Below are 23841 nucleotides of genomic sequence, written 5' to 3' on the forward strand. Positions count from 1 at the left end.
GACAAAGGCAGGATATTAAAGGAGATAAGGTGAATATTTAGTTATTTATTTCATGCAGTTATATAGCGCTGACATATTCTACAGCGTTTTACAGACATTAGCGCCATTTAGATATGAAAACAAATGTGTTATTTGGAAGCTTTCAAAAAACTGTTAAAAACCTATAGGGGGAGATTTATCAAAGTGGTTTAGCTACCCATAGCAACCAATCAGATTCCACCTTTCATTACTCACAGCTCCTTTGGAAAATGAAAGGAGGAATCTGATTGGTTGCTATAGGAATCTATTGCTGCAATTAAGCCAGTTCTACTTTAGACCAGTTCGATAAATCTCCCCCATAGTACAGAGTGTGGACCCTGCTCACAAGAGCTTACAATCCATGAGGAGATAGGGGTGACAAAAAAAGTATAAAAAAAAATTGTAAAACAGTCCAGCCATTTCTTTTACAAAACAGGATAGTCCACACAAAGCTGCATGAGCCACCCCCTCAGACAGTATCCGTGCCGGCATGGTACACATATCTGTGGGGAATAACAATATGGCGGCTTTTTGCTATAATGTGGGTTTTCTGATATATAGTGCTATTATACCTATCTTTTAATTATTGCTACTGTTTTAATTTTCTACACTAGGTTGCGGGGAGGGGCCCATCTTATTTTGCTATGTGGCCCTCATAATTATAGTTGGACTGTATCCAACCCCTTTCAAACTCTTTAATGCCAAGACAGCATTAGTAATGTCAGTGTGACAGCAACGTATATGGCTAGGGGAAAATGGACAATAGCCGGTGGTAATAAACAGCCAAAACTGGTCCAAAAATGATGCCTTTTTCTCTGTCCTCTGATCTGTAAGATAGTGGCCGCCATTTTGAATGACTTACACAGGATGTAATCCATATGAATGGGTTCTCTCATCTGTCTGTGGCTTCAATAATCTGTACCTGGCCTGTAAAATGACACCAACGAAGACGCCTAAGGCTCCATTCTATCAGCATTTTTTTTTTTTCTTTTTTCTTTTTTTTTCCTCAAAAATCACTGGGTTCCAGGGAGATTTTGGCTCTTTGCTACTGAAATTTTAGACCTGACGCCTGTCCAGTTTTCAAGATGCTTGTGACTGCCTTACTTTATTGTATTATCATAACTATTGAGGTTGTATGATATAGCCCTTGTGCATCTAGGTAATGAGAAATGATCTGCTCCTAGCCTAAGAAGTGGGTGTGGTATAATGTAAAAGTGGGTGTGGTATAATGTAAAAGTGGGTGTGGTATAATGTAAAAGTGGGTGGGGTATAATGTAAAAGGGGTTTGGCTTTGTGGGAAATGTGATGTAGCCCAATATGCATCACTTTGTGCCAAAAATGCACCAAAATTTTGGCGTACAATATCTGGTATAAAGTTACACATTTTGAGCCTGTTCAGAAAGCCTGCATACACTTATACCATCTATAGCAGTGATGGCGAACCTTTTAGAGACCGAGTGCACAAACTGCAACCCAAAATCTACTTATTTATCGCAAAGTGCCAAAACAGTAATTTACCCTGAATTATACAGTCCCGTATAGTATATCTTCCATGTACTTTATTATGTAGCTATAATATCCTGCCTACATTCAGTGCTTTGCCTGTGCTGTTCATAGCTCGCCCTGCGCTGGTGAATGGCAGGAGAAGTCTAAGGCATATCGGTACACCATAGACTTTTCCAGGTCAGAGGTGCCCACAGAGAGGGCTCTGAGCGCTGCCTCTGGCACCCGTGCCATAGGTTCGCCACCATTGATCTATAGGATTAGTAAATCTGCCCCAATGCCAGAATAATGCACTTTGGATGTTCAGATAAGTATTAGGAAAAATAGAAACTTGAACTTGAGTATTATGAACATTATGGGTGACAATTATTAAGACCAGCAATTTATACACTGGTCTTAATCTCTCTGCACTGCCAGTGGATGTGCCAAAGTTATGTAGAGGCACAGGCCGAAAATGGCGTGCTACATGCTTTAAACTAAGCCAGCTCCCTTGCTTGCATAGTTTAAGGCCATTTTCCACTTGTCCGGCCTTCTTCTCTGCCCACACCACGTCCCCTTTTTCCGCCACTTTGGAAACAGCTATGCGACAAAATCTGCGACCTTAATATTAAAGTGCCATAAAACAAATAATAAACGCTCGCCTATGTCTTTGTTAAAAAAATACATTTCTAGGGCGGATCACCCCCTCATCATGCAAAGAAATACGTTGTTTTAATAAAGACATGGGGGACATTTATCCTCTGCAGGGCTCCAGATGGCAACCAGAATGCGCCTAGACCCTGCGCTGCTCTGCTGCTTTCAAACACGAGTTTGAAATAAAAGTAAAAAGTAAATAAAAAAAAACTCCAAAATATTAAGTTTAAATCACCCCCTTTCCCAATTTTACATATAAAATATATAAATAATAAATAAATATTACATATCGCCATACACAAAAAAGTGCGAACTAATAAAATATTTAAAAATATCTCCTATGCGGTGAACGCCGTAACAGAAAAAAAAAAAAAAAAAAACTTGCAATTTGACTTTTTTTATCACCTTGACTCGCCAAAAATTAGGCGGGACAAAATCTATTATGGCCCAGACGTTCCATAAAATGTGGAATGCACGCAGCTTTTTGGGGTCTTTTCTTTTTTTACGTGGTATCGAGTATCGTAATACTTTTTTATGGTATCGAAATCGAGGTCAAAATTTGGGTATCGTGACAACCCTAGGTAAGACGTGTTTTTTTTTATTATACCGTAATTATATGTATTTAAAATTTGGTGACTATATTTTTCAGGTTAGGAGCCAATGGCTCTTACATATTTTATTTAGTCTGGAACCCTGCTTTGCAGTTGTTTTTGTTTTGCTTTGTGTGTCTGCAGCAAATTTATGAAATGTCGCACCTTATTACTATATTTGGAGTGACTGCAATGGGGTTTTCATCTATACGTGCAAAGTACATCTGCAAATACGTGGCTTTTGAACATTACGCCAGCATAGATGTAACTTTCACAGCATAACAAGGTGGGTGCAATACTTACCTTGTGTGTCTGAAGATGTTCTGCAGCAGTGCAGTATTCTTACATTAGGTGTATACTGTGCATGAGATGCTCAGATACATGTAACTTGTGATTATGTGACACAGGCACTTAGTGGGCAAACAAAAAAAAAATTAGTCAGTTATATGATTTTATAACCTATGAGCTGATAAAACTGGTCATAAACCACCCCAAAAAACTTTAAGGAAATGGTCATAGCAGCAGGGGTTGAGTGAGCTGACCTTGCAGGAGGCAGTGACCATTTGCAACAAAATGATATAGTTAGGGTTATTAGGACGGAATAAAAGCTACACATAATGACCATTAATGCTGTGTCCACACTGACATCATGGTACCACTGCATGAGGTTTCTTACCAAAGAGCATACTTCGGTGCAATATTCTGGTCTGATAAACGAGTAAAAACCTCACAGACCTATTATAAATGGGATCATTTAGGACAAATAAAAAATCATTACAAATTGATGAAAATGAGATCCATCCCATATACACTCACCTAAAGAATTATTAGGAACACCATACTAATACGGTGTTGGACCCTCTTTTGCCTTCAGAACTGCCTTAATTCTACGTGGCATTGATTCAACAAGGTGCTGATAGCATTCTTTAGAAATGTTGGCCCATATTGATAGGATAGCATCTTGCAGTTGATGGAGATTTGAGGGATGCACATCCAGGGCACGAAGCTCCCATTCCACCACATCCCAAAGATGCTCTATTGGGTTGAGATCTGGTGACTGTGGGGGCCATTCTAGTACAGTGAACTCATTGTCATGTTCAAGAAACCAATTTGAAATGATTCGAGCTTTGTGACATGGTGCATTATCCTGCTGGAAGTAGCCATCAGAGGATGGGTGCATGGTGGTCATGAAGGGATGGACATGGTCAGAAACAATGCTCAGGTAGCCCGTGGCATTTAAACGATGGCCAATTGGCACTAAGGGGCCTAAAGTGTGCCCAGAAAACATCCCCCACACCATTACACCACCACCACCAGCCTGCACAGTGGTAACAAGGCATGATGGATACATGTTCTCATTCTGTTTACGCCAAATTCGGACTCTACCATTTGAATGTCTCAACAGAAATCGAGACTCATCAGACAAGGCAACATTTTTCCAGTCTTCAACAGTCCAATTTTGGTGAGCTCGTGCAAATTGTAGCCTCTTTTTCCTATTTGTAGTGGAGATGAGTGGTACCCGGTGGGGTCTTCTGCTGTTGTAGCCCACCTTTCTTTCCCATTCTGACATTCAGTTTGGAGCTCAGGAGATTGTCTTGACCAGGACCACAACCCTACATGCATTGAAGCAACTGCCATGTGATTGGTTGACTAGATAATCGCATTAATGAGAAATAGAACAGGTGTTCCTAATAATTCTTTAGGTGAGTGTATAATGAATCCCATAAAAATAAAAAACCTTGATGCGAGAGTGGAAATGGTCACAACTGCAGTAGACAAGTGAGCAGATCTTGCAGGTGGCAGTGACCTGTTGCTAGAGGCAGAGCAGCAGGTCCTTTTTTTTGTACATATTATTTATTGCTCCTTCTCCTAAAGTTGCGTAAAACTAAACTTTTGCATTCCACACTGTCTGTATAGTCAAATACTATTTCACTACAGAAGAGCGATGCAGAGAAAGATCCAAGTGGAATGGAACTTGCCAGTTGTTTGTTTGCCGACATGCCAACGATAAATAGCTCAAGCATTAAATTTCATGATATTCCTCAGAATCCTACAGGGCACACAATCAGGCGGCTATTTGCCAGCTGAAATAATGTATCCCACATGAAAATATCTCTAATCACATACGGAGTGCAATATATTGCCTTATAATTGTTCACTGCAGGCTGACTGCTGTCGCTGGCGTTATCTCATCACTGTGCTGCAACATATGAGTAACACAAAGAACACACTTTTAATTAACCGGCGATGTTTGCAGAATATTAATGTCTAATAGTAGTTTTCATTCTAAGCAAAAGTATCCATGGTGGTTACCGATTATGGAAAACAAACCATATTGACACTAATGGTGCACGCCGGTGTCCTGGATCTCATCTGGGTAATTTCTGTATTGAGCCAGTATAGTTTCTATATATGTTAGGCCTTGCACAGGAGCGCCACAGCCTCCTCAAACAGCTGAGGTGTCGGACCCCCACCGATCGCATGTTGATGGCCTATCCCATCCAATATAAAAATCTCTCAAAACCCCTTTAAGCCTCATCTTGCCTGCCTCGAAATTGACAGTGTTGTAAATAGGAGGAAAAGGAAGCAGGAAGCACAATCAAACAATGGGCTGGAGGTGTGCCATTTTCATTTTGCTCTTCTTTATAAGTCTTCTATTAGTCAATGGCTTATCCTTCATGTTTTATCCTTTTTGACACAGGTATTCAGGAGAAACGGAAGACCATACCTACATTATCACATTCCTTACCACATGCTTCGTTCTACCTCTGCTGCTCATATTTGTGTCTTACGGAAAGTTGATGAGAAAGTTGAGGAAGGTAAGTCATTGTGGTCATAGAGAAGTTACTAGAAGCCTTTATTCACACTTACAAGACATATACTGTAGACTGCACCAAAGACAAGATTGGATCCCGTCAATGGAAAGCAGGCAAACCGTAAAATATTATTATCATTGGGCTCTGTGATCCCAGGGGCTGCAACAAATTTATGAAATGTCGCACCTTATTACTATATTTGGAGTGACTGCAATGTGGTTTCCATCTATACGTGTAAAGTACATCAGATAGAGAGTAGTGATCATTGTGGTGAAGACACCCTTTCAGGTTCTACTTGACTCCACCGGGGAAGGAGATCTTGATGCCTCATCCCATTAAAGGGGTTCTGCAGTTTTTTTAAACTGATTATCTATCCTCTGGATAGATCATCAGCATCTAATCGGCAGGGGTCCGACACCCAGGACCCCCACCGATCAGCTGTTTGAGAAGGCAGCGGCGCTCCAGAAGCGCCACTGCCTTCTCACTGTTTACCACAGGCCCAGTGACGGCACGACTTGTTTCAACTAGCCTGGGCGCGGCTAAGCTCCATTCAAGTGAACAGAGCTTAGCTCCGCCCAGGCCAGTTGATACTAGTCGTGACGTCACTGGAACAGCGGTAAACAGTGAGAAGGCCAAGGCGCTCCTGGAGCGCCGCTGCCTTCTCAAACAGCTGATCGGCGGGGGTCCCGAGTGTCGGATCCCCGCCGTTTAGATGCTGATGATCTATCCAGAGGATAGATCATCAGTTTAAACAAACTGCAGAACCCCTTAAAGTATATTTTCCACCTGTTTCGAAACATTACTTGTGCAACAAAATTGACATGATGAGCCTGTTCTGCAGGTCAATATGATTACAGTGATATTTATATAGTTTTTATTATAACTTCCATAAAAAAATGTAAAAAAAATGGATTGTGTCGCCATATTCTGAAACCCATAACTTTTAACATTTTCCTTAGGCTACTTTCACAACCAGTATTTTTGCTGGATCCGTCATGGATCAGCAAAAACGCTTCCGTCATGATAATACAACCATCTGCATCCATTCTGAACGGATCCAGTTGTATCATCTCTAAAACAGCCTTGACGGATCCGTCTCTAAAACCATTGTAAGTCAATGGGCGCCGAATCCGTTTTCTTTTTTGTCTGAGAAAACGCCACCATTGACTTACATTGTGTGTCATGACGGATCCGCCATGCTCCGAATCAGATCGTGGACAGAAAAACGCTGCTTGCGAAGGGGACGCAACCAAATGGAACGGAATGCATTTTGGAGTGTTCCGTTCCGTTCAGTTCAGTATTGTCCCCATTGACAATGAATGGGGACAAAACTGAAGCGTTTTCCTCCGCTATTGAGATCCTACGACGGATCTCAAGAGCGGAAAGGGAAAGCGCAGATTTTAAAGTAGCAGATGGTGAGCTGTAGCATTTAATGGTATTATTTTTGGGAACATGCAATTTTTGATAATCTTTATTCCATTTTTTCGGGGGGGGGGGGGGGGGGGGGGGGCGGCGGCAATGGGCAGGGTGTTCGTCCCACTAGGCAGTTTCATGACAAGCATGGTCACTGTACGATCGTGAATTCTGAGATTCGTGAAAAAAATGACTTAACACGACTTAGGTGCGTAAAAGTTTACTAAACTATGATAAAAGTTATATATACAAAATATAACATTCAGAGTAAAGTTGGTAACAGTCACCAAAGCCATGAACAAATGAGCGAGCTCCCCATTGGCCAGTTTCCAACATGGCACCAGGCCAACGCCCATATTATACAAAGAGATATAATGATAGCAAGGCACATTTTACACTTTTATCTTCCAGTCTCCTGACCCCTCCTAGCCCCACTTAAAGGTCTTCAGTGTCCACTCATAACTAATATATTTTTTTTCCTGGAACTTCATAAACATTAAATAAAAACAGATAAAACATTATAATCTGAGGTTTCTCTCCAGACATTCAGTAACTCAGTTTTAACACATTCACTTTTTCCTTTATGCACACACACTTTACTTTCCCTAGAAACTTTTTCCTTTCCCTTTTTAAGGACTTTCGCACACTTTTATCCCATATCACACATGCTTCCAATGAGATACACAATAGAATAACTTCTTGTGCCTGAAAGGGAAAATTCTTATTTCTTCACACTTCTGTCATCTTTTTTTCCCTATAAGGATGCATTCACACAACCGTGTGACAAGCGGATCTGCAAAACATGAATACCAGCTGTGTGCGTTCCGCAATTTGCGGACCGCACATGACTAGCACTATAACAAAAATGTCTATTCTTGTCCTCGACTGCAGACAAGAATAGTATATGCTCTATATTTTTGCGCGGGCCGCGGAACGGAACAACGAATGCGGACAGCACACTGTGTGCTGTCCACCTCTTTTGCGGCCCCATTGAAATGAATGGGTCCGCACCCGTTCCGCAAAATTGCGGAGTGGATGCGGACCCGGAATTATGGTCGTGTGAATGGACCCTAAAAGCGATTTATAGCAAACAAGGGATAAGATTACCACTTACATTAATCACCTACTTCTACTCGTACTGTATATCTACATACATTTCAACCTTTGAATTCATCCCTATAGATGATATCCAGCTTAACCTGCCCCCTTTAATCTTTCCGATGCAGTGCACAATCTCCAAGGAGGGGTTGTTTTTGAGTACAACCTTGTAACACGGAGCACGGAGAGGAAAAGGGGAACTTACCTATGTGATTAAAGAACAGTCAAATCCCTGCTTAAAGGGCCCCATAACGGGATGTATACACTTTTCCTTAACCCTTATTTTTCCTTACTCCTTTAACTTAACGCTTACAATGCCTGCTCTATTCTATCTCACTGCCTCCCAGAACTCGATCTGTATTGCATTTATGCTTCACGTTTTCCACAGAAAGCCAAATAAAGCAGAGATGATCTATCTTTCCTCAACTATTTCAATTTTCCCCACATTTCTCAAGAACAAGTCATAAATCCACTACACTAGGGCACTAAAAGCTTAACTGGTTCCTCTCTGAACATTAATACGCAGATGCTTTTTCATGCCTAAACATCTGGGCACTCTTCCTTATCAGTTGTGGGTGAATTCTGTTATCTACAATCTGCAGACTTTCACTACCACAATTCCTGCAGACTACTCAACTGCTTCAATGATCTCTCTCTCTCTATAGATATATAGATATATATATTGTGGGGATTCGCTCTGGTAGACAGGGTGTGCGGACACAGTACAGAGGCAAATGACCAGTTCTTAACACCTTCCCGACGCTTGACGTACTGTTACGTCATGGGAACCACTAAGTTCCCGCAATTTGACGTAATAGTACGTCATAGTGATCGCGCGGGCACCAGAGCGGTGCGCGCACGATCACTGCAGGGGTCCGGCAGTCCATGGTAGCCGGGCCCCTGCTGTATCCGCCGGCATCGCTGTAAAAGCCGATGCCAGCGGATTAACCCCTTCTATGCCGTGGTCCGCGCTGACCGCGACATAGAAGAGGTTTGTGTCAGGTGAGTGATCACATCGAGTCCCCGCGCTGCTGTGGCAGTCCGATGCCGTGCAGAGGCTGCCCAATGCCTTGCACGGCATCGGGAACTGCCTTCTACGGGTGCCCAGGAGATCCAGCCTCAGGCTGGGTCTCCTAGGCAACCTGTTAGTGTATGACTCAGTGTCATACACTAACAGGCAATGCATTACAATACAGATGTATTGTAATGCATTGCAGAGGAGATCAGACCCCCCCAAAAGTGAATGTCATAAATAAAGTTTAAAAAAAAAAGTGTTTTTAATAAAATTAATAAAGTAATAAAATTAATAAAGTAAAAAAGAAAAAAAAAAGCCCCTTTTCCCTTATTTTATAATAAAAAACATATTAGGTATCGCACCGTCCATAATGACCGGCTCTATAAATATATTACATGATCCACCCTGTCCAATAAACACAATAAAAAAATAAAATAAAAACTGTGTAAAAAAAAGCTATTTTTGTCACCTTACATCACAAAAAGTGCAACACCAAGAGATCAAAAAGGCGTATGCCCCCCAAAATGGTATCAATAAAACCGTCACCTCATCCCGCAAAAAATTAGCCCCTACCTAGTACAATCGCCCAAAAAATAAAAAAATAAATATAGCTCTTAGAACATGGAGACACTAAGACATCATTTTTTTTTGTTTCAAAACTGCTATTATTGTGCTAAAGTGAAATACATAAAAAAATATATACATATTAGGTATTGCCACGTCCGTAACAACCAGCTCTATAAAAATATTACATGACCTAACCACATTTAGGTGAACACCATAAAAAAACAAAAAACCTGTGTAAAAAAAAGCCATTTTTGTCACATTACATCACAAAAATTGCAACAGCAAGTGATCAAAAAGGCGTATGCCCCCCAAAATAGTACCAATCAGACCGTCACCTCATCCCGGAAAAAATTAGACCCTACCTAAGAAAATCGGTCAAAAAATAAAAAAGCTATGGTTCTCAGACTATGGAGACACTAAAATATGATTTTTTTTTTGCTTCAAAACTGCTATTATTGTGCTAAAGTGAAAAAAAAAAAAAAAGTATACATATTAGGTATCGCCACGTCCATAACAAACAGCTCTATAAAAATATCACATGAACTAACCACTCAGGTGAACACCGTTAAAAAAAAAAAAAAAAAATGTAAAAAAAAAGCCCCTTTTGACACATTACATCACAAAAATTGCAACAGCAAGTGATTAAAAAGGCGTATACTCCCCAAAATAGTACCAATCAGACCCGCCAAAAATGAGACCCTACCTGAGAGAATCGGTCAAAAAATAAAAAAGCTATGGCTCTCAGACTATGAGACACTAAAATATCATTATTTCGGTTTCAAAAATGCTATTATTGTGTAAAACTTAAATAAATAAGAAAAAGGAGACATATTAGGTATTGCCACGTAACGATCTGCTCTATAAAAAAGTCACATGACCTAATCCCTCAGGTAAACGCTGTAAAAATAAAAAATAACAACGGTGCCAAAACATCCATTTTTTTGTTACCTTGCCTCACAAAAAAACGTAATATATAGAGCAATAAAAAATCATATGTACCCCAAAATAGTACCAATAATTTTATCCCGTAGTTTCCAAAATGTGGTCACTTTTTTGAGTTTTTACTGTAGGGGTGCATTAGGGGGGCTTCAAATGGGATATGGCATCTAAAAACCAGTTCAGCTAAATTTGCCTTCCAAAAACCATATGGCGTTCCTTTCCTTCTGCGCCTTGCCGTGTGCCCATACAGCAGTTTACAATCACTTGTGGGGTGTTTCTGTAAACCGAGGAATCAGGGTAAAAAATATTGAGTTTTATTTGGCTGTTAACCCTTGCTTTGCTACTGGAAAAAATTGATTAAAATGTAAAATCTGCCAAAAAAGTGAAATTCTGAAATTTCATCTCCATTTTCCAACACACATGGGTTAACAAAGTTTGTAAAATCTGTTTTGTATACCATTTTCCACACAAAGGGTTAACAAAGTTTGTAAAATCAGTTTTGTATACCTTGAGGGTGTAGTTTCTAAAATGGGGTTATTTATGGGTGGTTTCTATTATGTAAGCCTCACAGAGTGACTTCAGACCTGAACTGGCCTTTAAAAAGTGGGTTTTGGAAATTTTCCCAAAAATTTCAAGATTTGCTTCCATGCTTCTAAGCCTTCTAACGTCCCCAAAAAATAAAATGTCATTTTCAAAATGATCCAAACATGAAGTAGACATATGGGGAATGTAAAGTAATTACTATTTTTAAAGGTATTACTATCTATTATAAAAGTAGAGAAATTTGGAAATTTGCTAATTTTTCTAAATTTTTGGTAATTTTTTTATTTTTTTATGATAAAAAATGTTTGTTTTTTTTACTTATTTTTACCACTGTCATGAAGTACAATATGTGACGAGAAAACAATCTCAGAATGGCCTGTATAAGTAAAAGGGTTTTAAAGTTATCACCACATAAAGTGACACATGTCAGATTTGCAAAAAATGGCCTGGGCAGGAAGGTGAAAACAGGCCCGGGGCTGAAGGGGTTAAATCAAACTTCTGTGTTTATTCACACATAAAGCGAAAACAAAACGTCACTTTGCAGTCTTAGTGTTAGTTCACACACAATGGAAAGTCCATATAGCAAAAAATCACCTTGTTGGCAGTTCTGCCTCCCGCAGTCCATAGCAGGCTTTTAGGGGTCCCATTTCCCTTACAGACGCGTCTCAGCCCTCCAGCATGGCACAAGCCTCAGATCCCGGCACACACACCTCCTGAGCTCCACTGTCAGACTGAGGTAATCCCCCTCACCTGGCAGTGCTGGCTGGTTTTTAGGCCTGGCAAAACCCAGTCTGGAACATGGGGAGTAGTCATCCACCCAGCACTTTGACTACTCCCAGTAAGAGCCGCCCCGGATCAGCTATAACGTACTGTTACGTCATGGGAACCACTAAGTTCCCGCAATTTGACGTAATAGTACGTCATAGTGATCGCGCGGGCACCAGAGCGGTGCGCGCACGATCACTGCAGGGGTCCGGCAGTCCATGGTAGCCGGGCCCCTGCTGTATCCGCCGGCATCGCTGTAAAAGCCGATGCCAGCGGATTAACCCCTTCTATGCCGTGGTCCGCGCTGACCGCGACATAGAAGAGGTTTGTGTCAGGTGAGTGATCACATCGAGTCCCCGCGCTGCTGTGGCAGTCCGATGCCGTGCAGAGGCTGCCCAATGCCTTGCACGGCATCGGGAACTGCCTTCTACGGGTGCCCAGGAGATCCAGCCTCAGGCTGGGTCTCCTAGGCAACCTGTTAGTGTATGACTCAGTGTCATACACTAACAGGCAATGCATTACAATACAGATGTATTGTAATGCATTGCAGAGGAGATCAGACCCCCCCAAAAGTGAATGTCATAAATAAAGTTTAAAAAAAAAAGTGTTTTTAATAAAATTAATAAAGTAATAAAATTAATAAAGTAAAAAAGAAAAAAAAAAGCCCCTTTTCCCTTATTTTATAATAAAAAACATATTAGGTATCGCACCGTCCATAATGACCGGCTCTATAAATATATTACATGATCCACCCTGTCCAATAAACACAATAAAAAAATAAAATAAAAACTGTGTAAAAAAAAGCTATTTTTGTCACCTTACATCACAAAAAGTGCAACACCAAGAGATCAAAAAGGCGTATGCCCCCCAAAATGGTATCAATAAAACCGTCACCTCATCCCGCAAAAAATTAGCCCCTACCTAGTACAATCGCCCAAAAAATAAAAAAATAAATATAGCTCTTAGAACATGGAGACACTAAGACATCATTTTTTTTTGTTTCAAAACTGCTATTATTGTGCTAAAGTGAAATACATAAAAAAATATATACATATTAGGTATTGCCACGTCCGTAACAACCAGCTCTATAAAAATATTACATGACCTAACCACATTTAGGTGAACACCATAAAAAAACAAAAAACCTGTGTAAAAAAAAGCCATTTTTGTCACATTACATCACAAAAATTGCAACAGCAAGTGATCAAAAAGGCGTATGCCCCCCAAAATAGTACCAATCAGACCGTCACCTCATCCCGGAAAAAATTAGACCCTACCTAAGAAAATCGGTCAAAAAATAAAAAAGCTATGGTTCTCAGACTATGGAGACACTAAAATATGATTTATTTTTTGCTTCAAAACTGCTATTATTGTGCTAAAGTGAAAAAAAAAAAAAAAAAGTATACATATTAGGTATCGCCACGTCCATAACAAACAGCTCTATAAAAATATCACATGAACTAACCACTCAGGTGAACACCGTTAAAAAAAAAAAAAAAAAATGTAAAAAAAAAGCCCCTTTTGACACATTACATCACAAAAATTGCAACAGCAAGTGATTAAAAAGGCGTATACTCCCCAAAATAGTACCAATCAGACCCGCCAAAAATGAGACCCTACCTGAGAGAATCGGTCAAAAAATAAAAAAGCTATGGCTCTCAGACTATGAGACACTAAAATATCATTATTTCGGTTTCAAAAATGCTATTATTGTGTAAAACTTAAATAAATAAGAAAAAGGAGACATATTAGGTATTGCCACGTAACGATCTGCTCTATAAAAAAGTCACATGACCTAATCCCTCAGGTAAACGCTGTAAAAATAAAAAATAACAACGGTGCCAAAACATCCATTTTTTTGTTACCTTGCCTCACAAAAAAACGTAATATATAGAGCAATAAAAAATCATATGTACCCCAAAATAGTACCAATAATTTTATCCCGTAGTTTCCAAAATGTGGTCACTTTTTTGAGTTTTTACTGTAGGGGTGCATTAGGGGGGCTTCAAATGGGATATGGCATCTAAAAACCAGTTCAGCTAAATTTGCCTTCCAAAAACCATATGGCGTTCCTTTCCTTCTGCGCCTTGCCGTGTGCCCATACAGCAGTTTACAATCACTTGTGGGGTGTTTCTGTAAACCGAGGAATCAGGGTAAAAAATATTGAGTTTTATTTGGCTGTTAACCCTTGCTTTGCTACTGGAAAAAATTGATTAAAATGTAAAATCTGCCAAAAAAGTGAAATTCTGAAATTTCATCTCCATTTTCCAACACACATGGGTTAACAAAGTTTGTAAAATCTGTTTTGTATACCATTTTCCACACAAAGGGTTAACAAAGTTTGTAAAATCAGTTTTGTATACCTTGAGGGTGTAGTTTCTAAAATGGGGTTATTTATGGGTGGTTTCTATTATGTAAGCCTCACAGAGTGACTTCAGACCTGAACTGGCCTTTAAAAAGTGGGTTTTGGAAATTTTCCCAAAAATTTCAAGATTTGCTTCCATGCTTCTAAGCCTTCTAACGTCCCCAAAAAATAAAATGTCATTTTCAAAATGATCCAAACATGAAGTAGACATATGGGGAATGTAAAGTAATTACTATTTTTAAAGGTATTACTATCTATTATAAAAGTAGAGAAATTTGGAAATTTGCTAATTTTTCTAAATTTTTGGTAATTTTTTTATTTTTTTATGATAAAAAATGTTTGTTTTTTTTACTTATTTTTACCACTGTCATGAAGTACAATATGTGACGAGAAAACAATCTCAGAATGGCCTGTATAAGTAAAAGGGTTTTAAAGTTATCACCACATAAAGTGACACATGTCAGATTTGCAAAAAATGGCCTGGGCAGGAAGGTGAAAACAGGCCCGGGGCTGAAGGGGTTAAATCAAACTTCTGTGTTTATTCACACATAAAGCGAAAACAAAACGTCACTTTGCAGTCTTAGTGTTAGTTCACACACAATGGAAAGTCCATATAGCAAAAAATCACCTTGTTGGCAGTTCTGCCTCCCGCAGTCCATAGCAGGCTTTTAGGGGTCCCATTTCCCTTACAGACGCGTCTCAGCCCTCCAGCATGGCACAAGCCTCAGATCCCGGCACACACACCTCCTGAGCTCCACTGTCAGACTGAGGTAATCCCCCTCACCTGGCAGTGCTGGCTGGTTTTTAGGCCTGGCAAAACCCAGTCTGGAACATGGGGAGTAGTCATCCACCCAGCACTTTGACTACTCCCAGTAAGAGCCGCCCCGGATCAGCTATATAGCCATACTAACTATTAAGGTGTCAAACAGCAACTGCTGCAGACACATAAAAACCGGCTCTTACTCCACTGAGGCCAGGAACCTCGGTGACACGTACCTATCATCCACGATGATTCCTTGTATCTTCTTACAATATATATACAGTATATATTCTCTTCTCTGTAACTCCACTCACAGCAATATCCACTTGTAGAGATCTCATGCAACATCCTAGGTTGTCACCACTTTTGAGTCTATGGATGCCCCGGGTTGCCATCTTGAATGGTCAGGACCAAACTAAATCAACTCTTTGTATTTAATACCCAAATCCCACCATCCCACCACTGGCCACCAAATGTATTATCTGGAATTCTGGGAAAAAGTAGACTTAACACAACACAACTTAGGTGCATGAAAGTTTAGTAAACTACAGTATGATAAAAGATTTTCTGTATGTGTGTGTATATATATATATATATATATATATATATATATATATATACTGTATGCGAATCAGTCGAGATTTGTTTCAGGTCCTGTTCACCAAATTGTTTAGGACGTCTTGTCTTCGTTCATTATTTTTTTTTTTCATGAATCCCCCTTCCCCAAAGCTCTGGAACGCAATGACAGCAATAGTAAATGATGTAAATGAGTAACTCTGACATACATAGCTAGGGGTAAACGCACATTTGAAGGCGTTAACATACAGCATGTTTAAAATACACTGCACCAGCACCTGTGTTATGCTTTTTTATATGCCAAAGCTTCCAAAAATTGTCCCTTCTCAGGGGCAGATGATGTTTAAACACACAAGGGATAATAAAATGAATAAATAAAAAAGTGGCATGGGGGAACAAGTGTCCAAAAACTATGCCTTAACAGAGTTAAAATGCCTGCCCGTACTAAGAAAAAGTGGCTTGTTGTGAACAAGCCTAAAAAAATTATCCCTTTTAATTGGGATGTGGAGAGAGTATGGTACAGATATAATGGCATGGGGGCGCAATACTGGCAGCAGCAGGAGCAGTAAAGCATGTTTATTAGCAGGGTTTGGGGTGACCCCAGGACACTGTCGAGGTGTCACCACTTGTTGCTGCTCTCCGGAAGGGATGATATGGCGTGGTGCACCCCGATGGGAATTAAGTCCAGAGAGTCAGGGTCTGCAGTTATCCAGTGTACTTTTTTACTAGAGGAATTCAGGTGTAAAACAATACAGATGAGGCATAGGGCTGGCTTCTCAAGTCTCCTCACGGGCAGAAAAAGGGTTCATTGCTGAGGGAAGGCCTGAGCTAGCTGTCTCTCCTTCTCTCAGAAGGCTGGTACCCTGGAAAAAGGCTGATGGCCCACAGTCTGTGGCTCAGTAGTCTGGCTGGCTCCTTGGTCATAGGGCTGGTGACCTATGTACTGTGGCTCAGCATCCCCATCTCAGTGTCTTCTTCTGGTCACCCATGGAGACTGGCATGAGTCTACTCTTCTAAGCACTAATCCCTAACTGCAGAAAACTAGGGGCTTTGACTGCTCTCTTTACATACAGTATATAATTGTGAGCCCGGGCTGACTGCAAATGGCCTTTAGTAAAGTAATGTGTAATATGATGCCTCAGAGAATATAGAATAATCTTGTATCAGAGCCCTAGATAAGTTACTGTCAAACATAGGCAATGTGGAATATAATATATATGTAATAGGCAATGTGGAATATAGTATATATGTAATAGGCAATGTGGAATATAGTATATATGTAATAGGCAATGTGGAATATAGTATATATGTAATAGAGAGGGTACTTGCCACTCTTGCTGTACTGTAAGTCCTGTATAGGGGGAGCTGCCTTCCGCCCTTCCTCCGGTGACCTAATGTGCTGGAGAGTCTTATGCTCCTTCCAGCTCACATGTGCGGCTCCGTCCGGTAGCTCGCACACCTGGGGGGAGCTGCACTTCTGTGTCCAAGGGAGCGATAAGCTTCCATGTGATGTCACACTCTGTTAGCTACGGGTGCCTCCCAGGTACACAATTCCTCCGACGCATTTCGGAATAGACGTATTCCTTCTCCATCTATCTATTCCGAAACGTGTCGGAGGAATCTTGTACCTTGGAGGCACCTGTGGCTAACACAATGTGACGTCACACGGAAGCTTCTCGCTCCCTTGGACACAGCAGTGCAGCTCCCCCCAGGTGTGCGAGCTACCGGCCGCAGCAGCACATGTGAGCTGGAAGGAGCATAAGACTCTTCAGCACATTAGGTCACCGGAGGAAGGGCGGAAGGCAGCTCCCCCTATACAGGACTTACAGTACAGCAAGAGTGGCAAGTACCCTCTCTATTACATATACAGTGAGGAACAGAAGTATTTGAACACCCTGCGATTTTGCAAGTTCTCCCACTTAGAAATCATGGAGGGGTCTGACATTCACATTGTAGGTGCATTCCCACTCTGAGAGACAGAATAAAATAAAATAAAAATCAGGAAATAACATTGTATAATTTTTAAAGAATTTATTTGTCTTGCACTGCTGAACATAAGTATTTGAACACCAAAGAAACAGCAAGAATTCTGGCTCTCAAAGACCTGTTAATGTGCCTTTAAAAAGTTCACCTCTACTCCACTCATTAATCTAACTTAGTAGCACCTATCTGAGCTCTTTAAAGACCCCTCTCCACTCCACAGTCCGTCAGACGCCAACTACTACCATGGGAAAGACCAAAGAGCTGTCAAAAGAGACCAGAGACAAAATTGTGTACCTCCACAAGGCTGGAAAGGGCTAAGGGGCAATTGCCAAACAGCTTGGTGAAAATAGATTAACTGTTGGAGCAATTGTTAGAAAATGGAAGAGGCTAAAGACGACTGTCAGTCTCCCTCAGACTGGGGCTCCATGCAAAATCTCACCTCATGGGGTATCACTGATGATAAAAAAAAGGTGAGGAATCAGACCAGAACTACAAGGAAGGAGCTGCTCAATGACATGAAGAGAGCTGGGACCACAGTTTCAAAGGTCACTGTCGGTAGAACACTACGCCGTCATGGTTTCAAATCATGCATTGTGCAGAAGGTTCCCCTGCTCAAGTCATCACATGTCCAGGCCCGTCTGAAGTTTGCCAATGACCATCTGGATGATCCAGAGGAGGCATGGGAGAAAATCATGTGGTCAGATGAGAACAAAGTAGAACTTTTTGGTCTAAACTTCACTCATCGTGTTTGGAGGAGAAAGAAGGATGAGTTGCATCCCAAGAACACCATCCCTACTGTGAAGCATTGGGGTGGTAACATCATGCCTTGGGGGTGCTTTTCTGCGAAGGGGACAGGACTACTGCACTGTATTTAGGAGAGGATGAATAGGGCCATTTATTGTGAGATTTTGAGCAACAACCTCCTTTCCTCAGTCAGAGCATTGAAGATGGGTCGTGGCTGGGTCTTCCAACATGAAAAACGACCCGAAGCACACAGCCAGGATAACCAAGGAGTGGCTCCGTAAGAAGCATATCAAGGTTCTGGAGTGGCCTAGCCAGTCTTCAGACCTAAATCCAATAGAACATCTTTGGAGGGAGCTGAAACTCTGTGTTGCTCAGCGACAGCCCCGAAACCTGACAGATCTAGAGGAGATCTGTGTGGAGGAGTGGACCAAAATCCCTGTTGCAGTGTGTGCAAATCTGGTACAGGAAATGTTTGACCTCTGTAATTGCAAACAAAGGCTTCTGTACCAAATATTAACATTGATTTTCTCAGGTGTTCAAATACTTATGTTCAGCAGTGAAAAACCAATAAATTCTTTAAAAAATCATACAATGTGATTTCCTCAATTTTTGTTTTAAATTATGTCTCTCAGAGTGGGAATGCACCTACAATGTGAATTTCAGACCCCCTCCCCCCCCCCCCCCCCCCATGATTTCTAAGTGGGAGAACTTGCAAAATCGCAGGGTGTTCAAATACTTCTGTTCCTCACTGTATACTATATTCCACATTGCCTATGTTTCACAGTGACTTATATAGGACTCTGATACAAGATTATCCTATATTCTATGAGGCATCATATTACACATTACTTTACTAAAGGTCATTTGCCGTCAGCACGGGCTCACAATTATATAGTGTTTATCTGAAGCCACATTAAAGGGGGTAGGCAATTAACCCCTTCGTAGCCCAGCAGGAACAGGACCCACATTACATAAAGATAGTGTGGCTCCATCTATAACGGCAGCACTGGTATATTCCTTGCTTTTCTCTTTAGCTACAGTTTCTGGCTAAACTAGAACCTTCTAGTGGGAAAGCTGGAGTGGAGAAACTCAGCACAATCTCCCATCTGTCATAGACTTGCATTAGAGCTTCAATGATACTCAATGGCAATGACACATCAGTTTTTTCCACACAAAGCAGGTTTTTAGACATAATAACAGAGCTAACCCGGACATTCAAAAGGTCAGTCTGTCTGGTTTTAGTGGTAAACAAGTCTGGCTCTTTCCCTCCAAAACATGCTCTTCTTTAAACCTTGTAGTAGCTGCGGAAAATTACCAGCTTCTTATTAGCTAGAAAGTCTCAAAAGTCTCTCAGTATTCATTACCCTTTCCAAAGTGCCATGCAAACACAGTGCAAATGAACAGGATATATATCATAACATACATATAAAATGAAGTTACACAGTATTAAATAGCATAAGTCAATTCAAGTTAACCCTTTAAAGTGAAATAAAATAAGACATTGATGACTTTGCACAGGAGAAACAGGGGCAAATGTCCATAAATGTCCAGACTTTAATGTACCCCTGCTCCAGGGCTCTACACATGGAACATACATGGCTGTCTATGGGTAGTAGTAGTAGTAGTAGTAATAGTAGTAGGGATAGTGGCGGGAGATGCTTTGCGTTAACGGTGGTGGCAGTAGGGGATTAAGAGCAAGGACCAGCAGCACCTGAGGGACTGGCGGCTGCAGCAGGAGCCGTATGGTACATGTTATCAGTAAGGCAGCAGCAGCGTGATGGAAGATGGTGGTTGGCAGGTCGCAGCAGTGGCATGATGCAGGCCTCAGCCGTACAGAACGGGATAGTTGGCAAGTGCATTAGAGGCATGATGCAGGCCGCAGCAGCAGGCATACAGAAAGTCAAGGTACACAGACAGACAGTAGTGGCATGGTGCAGGTGGCAGCAGCAGCCATACAGAATGTGATGGTAAACAAACAGACAGCAACAGTGGCAAGATGGGGCACTGCCAGCAAGGCGAGATCTATTCATTGAAATCAGCCGGAGGAGTGTGAAAATCCTCTTGAATCCAGGCTTGGTTCATTTTGGGTGTCACCATGCCCCCACGTGGTGCTGAAAACCCTCTCCGAGATGACACTGTCTTTACATGCATGTGTCTTTACAGAGGAAGAGGTTTTAAGTCAGCTGTCTTAAATTAATACAAATAAGTCACAGGGGCCTGATGGGATACACCCAAAGCTATTAAGAGTTTACTAGCAAAACCATTAACATATTTATTTAACCAATCACTGGTAACAGGAGTCGTCCCAAAAGATTGGAAATTAGCAAATGTTGTGCCCATTCACAAGAAAGGTAGTAGGGAGGAATGGGGCAACTATAGGCCAGTAAGCCCGACATCAATAATGGAAACCATACTTAAGGAGAAGATTGTGGAACATCTAAAATCCCATGGATTGAAAGATGAAAAACAGCATGGGTTTACTTCTGGAAGATCATTTCAAACTAATCTTATAGATTTTTTTTGATTGGGTGATAAAATAATAGATGGCGGAGGTGCAGTAGACATCGCTTATCTAGACTTTAGTAAGGCTTTTGATACTGTCCCACATTGAAGGCTTATCAATAAAGTGAAGTCTTTGGGCTTGGACTCCCATATTGTTGAATGGATCTGGCAGTGGCTGAGGGACAGACAACAGAGGGTTGTAGTCAATGGAGTATATTCAGACCATGGTTTTGTTACCAGTGGGGTACCTCAGGGATCTGTTCTGGGACCCATATTGTTTAATATCTTTATCAGTGAAATTACAGAAGGCCTTGATGGTAAGGTGTTTCTTTTTGCTGATGACACCAAAATTTGTAACAGGGTTGATGTTCCTGGAGGGATACACCAAATGGAAAAGGATTTAGGAAAACTAGAGGAATGGTCAGAAATCTGGCAACTAAAATGTAATGTTGCAAGATAATGCACCTGGGGTGTAAAAACCCAAGAGCAAAATATAAAATCAGTGATACAGTCCTAACCTCAGTATCTGAGGAAAGGGATTTAGGGGTCATTATTTCAGAAGACTTAAAGGTAGGCAGACAATGTCACAGAGCAGCAGGAAATGCTAGCAGAATGCTTGGGTGTATAGGGAGAGGCATTACCAGTAGAAAGAGGGAGGTACTCATGCCGATCTGCAGAGCAATAGTGAGACCTCATTTGGAGTATTGTGCTCAGTACTGGAGACCATATCTCCAGAAGGATATTGATACTTTGGAGAGAGTTCAGAGAAGAGCTACTAAATTAGTACATGGATTGCAGGATAAAACTTACCAGAAAAGGTTAAAGGACCTTAACATGTATAGCTTGGAAGAAAGACGAGACAGAGGGGATGTGATAGAAACTTTTAAATACATAAAGGGAACCAACAAGGTAAAAGAGGAGAGAATATTTAAAAGAAGAAAAACTGCTACAAGAGGACATAGTTTTAAATTAGAGGGGCAAAGGTTTAAAAGTAATATCAGGAAGTATTACTTTACTGAGAGAGTAGTGGATGCATGGAATAGCCTTCCTGCAGAAGTGGTAGCTGCAAATACAGTGAAGGAGTTTAAGCATGCATGGGATAGGCATAAGGCCATCCTTCATATAACATAGGGCCAGGGGCTATCCATAGTATTTAGTATATTGGGGTAGATGGGCCAAATGGTTCTTATCTGCCGACACATTCTATGTTTGCCAGTTCGGGCCACTGTTCCAGTCTGCCTACCCACAAATCTATGGCGTCAGGAAACAGGGTATGTGACAGAGACTGGTCATAGTTTAGAAGAGCCTGAACCTGGGCATTGAGACGGGAGCTGTCGGCTGTCAGCTCACTGACTGGCCTCTGCCTGGCATGGCATGGCATGGCATGCTGAAAAACTGCTCCATCATGTTGAGGAGACTGAAATGGTTGCTGCTGCTGACTGAAGTTGCAGCACCTCCTCCTCCTCCCCATGGGAGTTTCTTACTGTGGGTCCCCAACAGCAACACTTGAGGGCATGAGCGCCAGCCTCTCCTCAAAAATACATATATGGGGGATGAGAGACAACTGCAGCATGAAAGGCGGTCTGGTGCATGACCAAATCGTTCACGGCTTTCCGCTACTCGTACAGACGATCAACATGTGCAATGTTGAATTCCATAAAGTTGGAACATCGCAGATTAAGCAGTGTTTCTGCAGACCATTTCGATGCTACAAGTCCAGGAGAGCGTTCCTCTTCACGTGAGAATGGCTAAAAGTCTCCTGGACATTGCCAGCACCTTGCGCAAGCCAGTACTGCCAAGCCATGCAGGGAGTATTTGTCATTTCCCCTAGGTTTAGGGTGGCCAGGATATTATGCCCATTGTCACTGATGATCTTGCCCAGTTGGAGTCGACAAGGTGACAGCCAGCGGGGTGTTTTCTTGATGTATTTAAGCAATTGCACGTCAGTGTGGCTGCTCTCTCAAAGGCCAATCAGCTCCAACACGGCATGGCAACACTTAACTTGACACATGTGATTGGAAAGAAGGGTGGCGCTGTGCCCTGCTGCTGTTGGAGAGGGGACCCTGCCCATGGAGAAGGAGGTGGTGGAGGTAGATACAGTAAGTGCCTGCTGTGGGAGCCAGTCCCATGATATCATGGGAGGGGGTTAAAAGGACCGGGCCATGTTTCTGGGGTTATAAAATATATAGAGAAATACTCGGGTTGTATCTCTTACTGTGAGCTCTGCTTGTCCTTCGTGAAGTGGTTTTTATTCACACTAGGCAAGTAAAACAAAATTTGTGGACTGCGCTGCTCTCCTGGAATCCACAAACAGGGAGGATAAGTCGGATGCCAGATCCTTCCTCCAATTCTCTTTCCTTATGCTGCCAAACACTACTACTATGCCCTAATGCGGTGCTGCTCCATGGTTTTTCCACGTTCGATCAACCTATTATGTCAGGAACAAAGAAGCAAAATAGTGAAGCACCATAGGCACTTTCAGGCTAAAAGATTAATTCCTTCTACTCACAAGAGTCGATTAAAACAAGACATATCAGATATAAAATTCCGGTTTCCCAGAGTCTGCCTGGCCTAGGTTTCGTCCCTCCTTCTTCAGGGGCGCATCTTTTAGCCTGAAAATGCCTACAGTGCTTCACTATTTTGCTCCCTGATATTATAGGTTGATCGGACATTGAAAAACCATGGAGCGGCACCGCACTGAGACATAGTAGAAGTGTTTGGCTGCATAAGGAAGGAGAATTGGAGGAAGGATCTGGCATCCAACTTATCCTCCCTGTTTGAGGATTCCAGGAGAGCAGCGTGGTCCCCTAACTTTGTTTTATGTTGCTGTTGTGCTGCCTCTCCACTGCCACAAAAAAACATTGACCCAGTGTGCCGTGAAAGACATGTACTTTCTCTGCCCATAACGGCTGATCCAGGTGACCCCCGTGGAGTGAAAAGTGCTGCACAGCGAAAACTGCAAGGAGTAGTCCACATTCTCTGCCACGTGAGAGTACAAGGCTCCCTGACAA

General features: G+C 41.6%; 1 protein-coding gene across 1 annotated transcript in view; it reads left to right on the forward strand.

Annotated features, from left to right (window-relative positions):
* The window catches only part of LOC122941518 (opsin-VA-like), a 69443-nt gene that overhangs the window by 36105 nt on the left and 9497 nt on the right, over positions 1-23841 (forward strand). The window contains exon 3 of the mRNA XM_044298834.1: positions 5446-5563. Coding sequence (XP_044154769.1) covers positions 5446-5563 — 118 coding nt within the window. The remainder of the gene's footprint in view (positions 1-5445; positions 5564-23841) is intronic.

Source organism: Bufo gargarizans, chromosome 6 (genome assembly GCF_014858855.1).
Source record: "Bufo gargarizans isolate SCDJY-AF-19 chromosome 6, ASM1485885v1, whole genome shotgun sequence".
Taxonomy (NCBI): Eukaryota; Metazoa; Chordata; class Amphibia; order Anura; family Bufonidae; genus Bufo; species Bufo gargarizans.